Raw genomic sequence first — 10,851 nt, forward strand, 5'->3', positions numbered from 1 at the left:
TCAAAAGATTGATTCAACTGTAAATCAGATAAATCTTTCTGCAAAATTGTGAGAGAACTATTTCCACTTTCTGATGAAGATGCATAAGCATAAAAAATACACTCACCTCCTGACTGAATCTGCTGATTCAAATGTTTGATTTTACTCTCCATTTTCTTCAGTTTTTCTTCATATTTCTCTTCTGTTTGATGTCTGACTCTGTTCTCTAGATCTTTAAGATACATCTGTTGTGAATATGGTTCAGTCTATGCACTGCAGCAACAATTAGAACTACTCTTGGATAGAGGAGCTACGATTTATTTCTCCTGTTGCAAGAGTCGAAAGTAAGCAAAACAATTTCATTTCGTGAGTGACTTGTTGTTCTTGCACATAACCGTGTTACTTTTGTTTTTCACACTGATAATTAAATCAAGTTTGTAAATGGCTTTGTAAAATCTTTGTTAACGTTAGTTAATAAAAATATACAGCTGTTCATTGTTCAGGGTGGCCGCGGATCCTTAAAAAGTCTTAAATTCCGTTGTCCTAAAATAAGGCCTTTAAATGTCTTAATTTGTCTTAAATCTAAATCCAAGGGTCTTAATTTTTTTACACTTTGAAAAGGAAAAGTTTATCGTTTTGAGGAGAATCTCCTGCGCAGGTTCTAAATCTGTTCTGTTGCTAGACACGCGCTTGCTTGACAACGCCTCAGCGTTGCCAGATTTAGCGGGTTTCCGCCCAACTACACGCATTTGAATCGCAGATTAGCTGTTAAATTTAACCATCATAGAGTAAAAGTTTATAATTAGCACATGTTTTTAGGAATATGGTTTTTCTACAGTGTCTTTGGTTTATTCTAATTGTTGCTGCAGTGTTTGTGTGCGCCGCTCTAATTTACCCATTTAAGTAGAACGATGCGTCGCATTAGTTCCGCTTTTGGCGCTCGTGTGTAAAACCATAATTATTTTATTTTATTTTATTTGGTCAGTACGGGGGGGCCACAGGGGTGGCCAAGGACACGTCTACAGGGGCACGGGCCTCCCTTGGCCTCCGTGTAGAACCGCCACTGGAAATCTGACTAGGGGAGAAAAAAGCGAGAAGAGAAATACATGCGCTTGTCAGAAGAGGATACCCTTATATGGAGCCTGTATTCAAAGCTATAAATACCGTAGTCGCGTGTGTTTAACTCCTGTGATTAAAATCTCAATCCAGTCAGGTAATACTTGGCAACTCAAAATAATAAGATATCCCATGCTTTAATTTTGCACGTGCAAGCACACAGCAGCAGGAGTCTAGAGTATTAATTTCTTTAAAAAAGTAAATTTTAAGACAGCAGTAAAAATAAACATTTTATCGGTGTAAAATTATATTTTGATTTGTGTCAAATATGTGTGGTTTAACACCTTACCCAAAATATGCGTCATTTTACCACCAACTCCTCGATGTTTTCGAAAACGAAAGTAAGATTTACACTGACATAAATGCATACACTAAATCCACCACAGGAGAGCGCATGTTAAACTATTTATATTTTCTAACTTAATTAATACAACGCTATAGAACATGCAAAACAATATAAATACTAACACAAAAGCATTTGTACTATACAGATACAGTAATAAAAAACCGTGGACTGGAACACAAACAGTTTATTTCCTATCCAGACCACATTATTAAAAGACTAATTGTGCTTTTCCATCTTATTTCGAGATTTGAGGTCGTACAATGTCTGCTAAAATTCTGTATTATACATTTTAACCACATTATTGTAGGTTATTTCACTGGGATGTATTTAAATTAAAAGATAATGCTTAAATTATTGTTTACATACACAGATGAACACAGATTTACAACATTTATTCAGATTATGGCTGATATCTGGCCCACTTTGTGTTAACATTTTTAACATGTACTGATGCATTGTTGGTTACATTCTGACACAGCACATAAAACTGTGTTTATCTGTTGCTAAAGAGACAAACTGAGCTGAGAGTCAGCAAACAACAACACTTTATTTATTTAGTTAATACATTTTCCAGACATTAAAATGTCCAAGCAATTTTGCTATTAAGTCTAGATAATGCAGTTGTGTCTGAAGAATACAAGAGGCACAATTTTGGTAAACACTGGATGAAATATGTAGAGGGGGAAAAACAACTTATATAGCCAATCCTGACAAACATTTTTTGATTCTCACCCAAAATGTTTTAAAAGATTTTGCCACTGTCCTTGCGAGATTCTTTGAATCTTATGATATTATTATTATGATGTACTGCAGACGTAGAGACATTCAAAGCCTTCATAAGTTTACTCTGAGGATTATTAAAATTATTTTGCAGACTGGTGAACCTCTGCCCATCTTTACTTCTTAAATACTCTGCTTCCCTAAGATACTCTTTTTATACCCACACTCATGTTACTGACTGTTCCCAATTAACAATTAGTTGCTAAAAGTTCCTCCAGCTGTTTCTTTTTTAGAAACACTTACTTTCAGCCTTTTGTTGCCCCAGTCCCAACTTTGAGACCAGACATCAAATGTAAAATTGTCAATTTTTTTCTTCAAATGCTACAATTCCTCAGTCATGTTTTCTATGTTCTATTGTGAATGAAATAACTGCTTTCTGTTTCTATTTGCATTTTACACAGCGTCCCAATTTGCTTGGAAATGGGGTTATACCTGAACATACTCTTCAGTTTGCATTTGAGCTTGATATTTAGAACGTATGCTGATAATCCAACACACGACGTCTTCGTAAGAACCAACTAAACTTCCAGCAGCTGCTCCAACAAAACTTCCATACAGACTCCAGTCTCGAGCTCGTTTTGCGCTACATGGTAGTTGTTCTTCAGCTTCTTTTAAAGCTTTAGCTACTTCTCTTTCAAGTTTTATGAGATATTCACGCTCTGCTTGTTCTCTTGTTTCACTCTGAATCTTCTCCTGGAGTTTTTGTTTTTCTTTCTTGTGATTTTCCTCCAGGTATTTTATGAAGTTTTGCTGTTGTTCTCCCAAAGCTTTTTCTTTTCTTTCATTTTCTTCTTCACATAATTTCTGTTTCTCCTCTAGTTTTCTCTGCAGCTCTTTTTGTAGATTTTCATCCGTTTCTTTCTTGATCTCTTCTTCTCTCTTTCTGAATTCTTCCTCACTTTTTCTCAGTTCACTCTGCATCTCTTGTCTTTCTCTCTCATTTTCTTTCTTCATTTGTTCAATTTCTGCTTCATATTTGGCTCTCAGCTCCTCTTCTTTTCTCTTGATCTCTTCTTCTTTCTCTTTCATGATTTTGTCTTGTTCCTCTTTGATGTTCTTCTCCACCTGCTGGAACATCTCACTGGTGTAAAATCTCCCTCCATTTGCTGCCACCATACAGTCAATCTTATCCAGCAATGCAGAAACCTGTCTCTTACCTTTAGTCTCATTATTATTGAACACATGGTATCTCTTTCCACACTGCTGGATGAGGTACTGTAAGCTATCATTAGCTTCAATAAATTCTTCAATTGTTGTTCCTCTCAGATCATCTCCTCTGGTGAAAAGCACCATGGTGTACATTCTTGATTTGTCTCCAAACATCTCCTGGATCATCTTCACTGCATCTTTCTCCTCTTGAGTGAATCGTCCCAGTGGAATCACCAGCAGAAACACATGTGGACCAGGAGCCGCCATTGAGACGCACTTCACAATCTCCTTCCTGGTCTCAACATTATCAACTCCAGTATCAAACAGGCCTGGAGTGTCGATCACTGTTATCCGTCTTCTGTTGAACTCTGAAGTTTCTTTCTCACACTCTCTGGTCACTGAGCGTGAAGTCAGTTTCGATATAAAAGCTTCTCTTCTCAGTATCGTGTTTCCCGTTGCACTTTTCCCAACACCCGTCCTTCCCAGCAGCACAATCCTCACAGCAACATAACTGTTTGTTAAACCTGCAAAAAGAAAGAAAAGAACAACTACTGACATGAAACATAAAAAAAATAAATAAAATAAAATCACATTTACTAAAGCAACCTTCTTCTAGTTATATTGACAGAAAATAGTTACTTAAATATTGGAAAATAAGGTGGATAAATAGTGGTGTGAAAAAGTGTTGGCCCCCTTAATGATTTTTTTTTTTTTGCATGTTTGTCACACTTTAATGAGTCAGATCATCAAACTGATTTTAATATTAATCAAAGATAACACAACATGCAGTTTTTAAATGAAGGTTTTTTTGTTTATGAAGGGAAAAAATCCAAACCCACATGGCCCTGTGTGAAACAGTGTTTGCCCCTGAGATCTATTAGTCTGGAAAAGGTTATAAAGCCATTTCTAAAGCTTTGAGACTCCAGTGAACCACAGTGAGAGCTATTATCCACAAATGGCGAACACATGAAAGAGTGGTGAACCTTCCCAAGAGCGCAGCGACGACTCATCCGAGAGGTCACAAAAGACCCCACAACAACATCTAAAGAACTGCAGGCCTCTCTTGCCTCAGTTGAGGTCAGTGTTCATGACTCCACCATAAGAAAGAGACTGGGCAAAAAATGGCCAGCGTGGCAGAGTTCCAAGATGAAAACCGCTGCTGAGCAAAAAGAACATAAAGGCTCGTCTCAGTTTTGCCAGAACAGATCTTAATCATCCCCAAGACTTTTGGGAAAATACTCTGTGGACTGACGAGACAAAAGTTGAACTTTTTGGAAGGTGTGTGTAAAAAGTAAAAGTAAAAGTAACACTGCATGATGGTCTGGGGCTGTTTTGCTGCTTCTGGACCTGGAAGACTTGCTGTGATCAATGGAACCATGAATTCTGCTGTCTACCAAAAAAATCCTGAAACTGAAGCGAACTTGGGTTCTGCAGCAGGACAATAATCCAAAACACAATAGCAAATCCAACTCTGAATGGCTGAAGAAAAACAAAATGAAGACTTTGGAGTGGCCTAGTCAAAGTCCTGACCTGAATCCTATTGAGATGCTGTGGCATGACCTTAAAAAGGCGGTTCATGTTCGAAAACCCTCCAATGTGGCTGAATTACAATAAATTTGCCAAGATGAGTGGGCCAAAATTCCTGCACAGCACTGTAACAGACTCATTGCAAGTTATCGCAAACGTTTGATTGCAGTTGTTGCTGCTAAGGGTGGCCCAACCAGTTATTAAATTTAGGGGGCAAACACTTTTTCACACAGAGCCATTTTGTTTTCCCTTCATAATAAAAAAAACTTCATTCAAAAACTGCATGTTGTGTTTACATGTGTTATCTTTGATTAATATTTACATTTGTTTGATGATCTGAAACATTAAAGTGTGACAAACAAAAATCAGGAAGGGGGCCAACACTTTTTCACACCACTGTATATAACAATTTAATTTACAGGATCTTCACAAATTCAAACACACACCCAATTTACATAATGGGCAAGAACACATTAACACACTTTTTCATGAACTCATACCTGCTGTTGATGGAGTTTTCCTCAAAGATCTTCTCAGTTCCTCTATTTCAGCTCTGTGTTTGTTTCTCTCCAGTTCTACTCGAGCCTGAAGGTACATAAAGGTCGTGTAGTAACTTCCTCTGTTCTCTTGTACCATGTTCTCCACATCCTGCAGCAGATCTGGAATCTGTGAGCCGTTCTCCAAAACAAACTGTCGACCTCCAAATGACTGAGGACACATATGAGTTTTACTACTGATCAGTTTACTAAACACGTTCTTCTCCTGGATTATAAGAACCATGAGGTGGTTTTTGATCCTTGAGCTGAAAGTCTTCTGCATCGCCTCCATTTCTGCTTTGTCTGCATCAGTCAGTGGAGCGTCAGGAATAATGAGGAGGAAAACATGAACTCCAGGATCACAGAGAGACACAGATTGATGAGTCTGATGCATCACTTCATACTCCGAGAGCTGAGTCAGAGATGGAAGCTCCACCAGACTGATCAGACGACCATGAAGCTCAATGTCTCTCCTTGCACACTCTTTATCTTTCAGGTGTAAGAGGGGAAGAAACTGCTTTTTCCCTCTTAGAAGTTTTGATACGAAGGCTTTCAGTCTTCCATCGCTTCCACACAACACAACACACAGCTTCTGTTTTCTGCTCGCATATACACTTCCTTAAACAACAACAATAAAAGAGTTCACTGTAACGTTTTCAAATATCTTTTTTATTATATTAATTTCATAAGTATTAGTAATTAAAAAACACTTGGCTTTATCTCGGTTCATAAACTTACTCTTTGCTCGACGCTCTGCTCTTAGATCTGGAGTACTAACTGTAAAAAATGTGTGGAAACATGAATACAGAACTGGTGTCAGAACACATCTAAATATGTCATTGCAAAAGCAAGAATACTTATGAAGAGACATTTTTGATATATTATGAAGAAAACCTTTTGCTTCCTTTTTCTTTGTACGAGTGTCTGCTTTTCCATAATCATCTTTATCCGACTCTTCCTCTTCTATTCTGAGTGAGGAAGAAGATCTGCTCCAATCTTCATCAACTGATGATCCTTCTGTATCATGATACAGCTCATGAGTGAGATATTCATCACTGTTTTCTTCAAGGATTTTCTCTAGTCGTTGCAATACTATTGAGCACCATTCCTCATTTTTATGATCAAGCTGCAGATGTCCTCCTCCACATTCAGTGTTTAACTGCGTAATTAATTCATTAGCTCTCACAGACGCTCCTTCAGCATCATGTGTCTCTTCATCAGTCGTGATCACTATAGTGCGCTTAATCGCCTCATCACTGAATTCTTTCAGGACAATTTTCACTCTTCTCATGTCCTCCTCAGTGAAGTCTTTATACTGTAGTATGACTATAAACGCATGAGGTCCTGGATCAGACAGATACACACACTCTCTCACTGTCTGTGTGATCTGATGATCTGAGATGTTTGTCTGGAGCAGCTGAGGACTGTTGATGATGGTTACATGTCTGTCCTTTAATCGTCCTCTCAGTCTCTCTATAATGCCTGGAAAAGCTTCACTGTCAAATGCTGCTCGTCCTAAAATGAAGTTTCCCACTTGACTGTTTTCTGACACATCCTTCCCCAGGAGGACAACCCTCAGAGGAGTCACATCACTTACTGAAACACAAAACACAAATGCTTAATCTTAATCTTTTTTTAAGAGAGAAAAAAACAAAAAAAAAACATGATGCATATTTGGAACTGAATTCTGATTCTGCCCCAAATCTCCACGCACTCTTTATTTTCTTCATGTATTCATACATATAAAGACTTACTATCAGGAGGTTGACCTATGCTGCAAAGACTGCTGCGAGCAAGATCATATCCAGCAGTCACTGAAACAAAAGTCTTACGTTACAATATCTCCACAATAGCATGTGGAAAATAACTTTCAACACATTACATCAGTCACATCACTTACTGAAACTCAAAACACATGCTTAATCTTAATCTTTTTTTTAAAGAGGGAAACAGTATCCACCGTGATGCATATTTGCAACTGAATTCTGATTTAAAGTTTTCATTGTGTAGGTCCTTTTTATAAATATAAAGACTTACTATTAGGAGGAGGTTGATCTATGCTCCGACTACTGCAAGCAAGATCAGATCCAGCAATCACTGAAACAAAAATTTTACATTACAATCTCCACAATAACACGCTGAAAGTAACTTTTAACAATTGCTACAAGTGGCAAAGTAATCAAATTAGAATAAGCCAGCTTAGAGCTTTCAGTGTCGTGCCATTATGACAACAATATAAAAACAACATGCCTAAAAATATAGTTTGTCAGTCAACTTTGTTGTTATACTTTACATGAATGTTCGTGTAGCGTCCGGAAATTGCAAAATTAAACTAACACTAGCCAGCACAACAGCTCAGCAAACAACTCGAAAAAGAAAAGGTTATGTTGGTTAAGGGAGATTATCCATAGTCAGTAAGCGTTAATTCTGCTGGTTAACTCAAGCACTATGTTAGTACAGTGTGTGGTTAGTTAAATCCAGATCTCACAGGCGCTGTGTGCCATAATCTCAGCAACTCCGTTAGGTTTGTAAAAGCGAAAGTCACGTGACGATCAAATGCACTTGTACAGTAAAAACTCACCGGCGCCCTCCTGTGGAGACTTTAAATCACAAGACAAACGATAAATACTAAGAGAATCAAAGAAAGTATTTCGTTTCTTTTATATACATATATATAAAAAAGTTATTTGATTTTAAATGATTCACCGATTGTCATCAATCGCCACTAAATATGAATTATATAAACTGATATAACATGAATATAACATGATATAAACGGTGAAAACAGAAGCTTAACGCAACATTTAGCCTACATTCAAAATGCATCTAGAAGAATGTCATCTACAAACTTTATGATAAATAGGTAAAGCTAAACGTTCCAATAATTAAAACTGAAATTTTAAACACTACTGAGAATCTCAGTAAAACACGGCTGCAACAGTTATAACATGACTTTTAATATTCCTTAATCAAATGACTTTATAAAGATGACTGTCCTAGTGGAGGTGAATCTTGTCTACAATATAACTTTAATTGTAGGATTTAATTCTCCCTTCTCAGACAGCAAACTAGAAACTGACTAAATGCTGCTTCCCACCCTAAAAGGATCAAAGATGCACAAAATTGAGTTAAAATTAATTTAATCGTTTTCAAAGATGTATCATGTACAGTTCAAACACTCACTGATGCTCCAGAATTAAAGTCAATGCATTAAGAGCCGGGGGGTTAAAACTTTTTAAATTTGAAGATCAGGGTAATTTTTATTTTTTTCTGGGAAACATGTTATATTGTCTGTAGCTTCCGAAGGGCAGTAGCCTACTAAACAGAAAAAAAAGAAAGAAAAACATATTTAGGCAAAATAAGGAAAATAACACATCTTCATTCTGTTCTAAAGTTTTCACCCCCTGACTCTTATAATGCATAGTTTTCCTTCTGGAGCATCAGTGAGCGTTTGAACCTTCTGTAATAGCTGCATATGAGTCCCTCAGTTGTCCTCAGTGTGAAAAGATGGATCTCAAAATCATACAGTCATTGTTGGAAAGGGTTCAAATACACAAAAATGCTGAAAAAAAAAAATGTTTGGACCTGAAGGATTTTTCTGAAGAACAGCAGGCAGTTTAACTGTTCAGGACAAACAAGGGACCCATGATTGTCTATCACAAAAAAAAAAAAAGCGTTGTGGATTGAGCATTCAGGTAACAATGCAGTATCAAGTGCATGTAAACTTTTGAACAGGGTAATTTTTTTTTTAATTCATCTATTATTTTCTCTTGTGGACTATTTGCAAATGTCTTTTATGTTAAACATCTCATTGCACCTTCACGTGCATTTTGTATGATCCCTCTAATTTTGTTAAAAGTATTAACATTTTGCAGATTCTGAAAGGTGTAAACCTGACTTCAAATGTATTTATTTGTTGACTGATAATAATCATCATTGAAAATGGGTCTGGAAAGGAAAGATTAACAAAAGACGTTTAAATGAAAGAGGACAGTTATCTGAGGAAGCTTCACACAGCTGCTTTCAAACATCTGTGAGGTTTAATCCGTCTCTTCTGTACTTCACTCATCTTTACATACATTTGAGAAGAGGTTTCAGTCACATTTACTCAGAGAAACAGAAAGAACAGCAGGAAAACATTCAAGAGTGAAAAGAAAATGAAGAGACACCACATTGCTTCATTCGAATCTGCAGCTATTTACTACGGTAAACTTCTCAATCCAGTGTGAACCACATGAGATTAACAGATGTTTAAGGCATTTCAGTCATGAACTAGTTCCTCCTGTAGTTTATTATGCAGCAGTTTATAATCTAGATACTTAAATAAATATTAACGTTACCCTGAAATGTACAAGTAGAAAGTGCCGAAAGGAGTGTGTGTGTTTATATGGCACATCGTTACAATTCATAATCATCATCCAGTCTGTCTCAGTTTCAAATCTACTACAGCTGTTAAACCCTTATTAGTGAGTGATTTGAGACGCTCTTCACAGACAGCAGCTTCATGACACACATGCAGTGCTCCAGTTTGAATTAAAACCAGTGATTCTCAAACTACACATTTAAATGAATATATATTTACTCCTGAAGATTATTTTACGCAAATTCTTAGTCTTTCGTTTGATTCCAAATGTGCAAAAAAGCATTTAAAAACACGACAAAACTTGTGAAATGTATGATCTCTTGCAGTCAAGTTTAAAGAGAGGTTTGTTTTTGACTCAAACACTCATTCCGTCAGTTTAGAGCCTCATATCGATAATGAAACCAGAAAGAGAAGTTCAAGCATTTCCAAACAGATGGGATAAATATTAAGCAGTATTTTAAAAACTACTACACTCTTAAAAATAAAGGTGCTTCACGATGCCATAGAAGAACCTTTTTTGTCTAAATGGTCCCATAAACAACCTTTGAAAAAATGTACTTTGTTACAAAAGAAGGTTCTTCAGATTATAAAAAGGTAAGAAAGATATGGTTCTTTAAAGAATCTTTAACTGAATGGTTCCTTGTGGAACCAAAAATGTTCTTCTATGGCATCACTGTGAAGAACCATCTAAAGCACCTTATTTTTAAGAGTATTGTACTAATATTTTGGGGGAATGATAGCGTCATAATTTATCTGAATTAGTAGGTTATTGATATTGATCAGAATATGATATTAATCAAAATCTGCTGTATGAAGAATATCTTTTGCTTGCATTCTCATTAAGTTATGCAAACGTTATTTCTGAACGTCTATTTTTTTGTTTCATTTTAAAAAAGGGAACATTCCATTTTATAATTGTGCAAACATTCTGAGAATGCTACTTTTGAATGTTCCCTAAACATTCCAGAACAAGTAATAAAATGGAAAACAAACTTCCAAATAAATCAATTCAGCAGACATTGTTCAATAAACAATGCTTAAATGTATTTTGTGCT

General features: G+C 36.4%; 1 protein-coding gene across 1 annotated transcript; it reads right to left on the reverse strand.

The window, feature by feature from the left end:
* Positions 1 to 2,647: 2,647 nt before the first annotated feature.
* LOC141289570 (uncharacterized) lies at positions 2,648 to 7,937 on the reverse strand. Its single transcript, XM_073821746.1, has 6 exons — positions 7,922 to 7,937; positions 7,471 to 7,530; positions 7,188 to 7,247; positions 6,334 to 7,029; positions 5,398 to 6,042; positions 2,648 to 3,894 (listed from the first exon to the last, which is right to left on the reverse strand). Exons 1-6 carry the CDS (start codon positions 7,935 to 7,937, stop codon positions 2,648 to 2,650), a joined length of 2,724 nt encoding a protein of 907 aa, XP_073677847.1.
* Between the last annotated feature and the right edge of the window lie 2,914 nt (positions 7,938 to 10,851).

This window comes from Garra rufa, chromosome 1 (genome assembly GCF_049309525.1).
Source record: "Garra rufa chromosome 1, GarRuf1.0, whole genome shotgun sequence".
Lineage (NCBI taxonomy): Eukaryota > Metazoa > Chordata > Actinopteri > Cypriniformes > Cyprinidae > Garra > Garra rufa.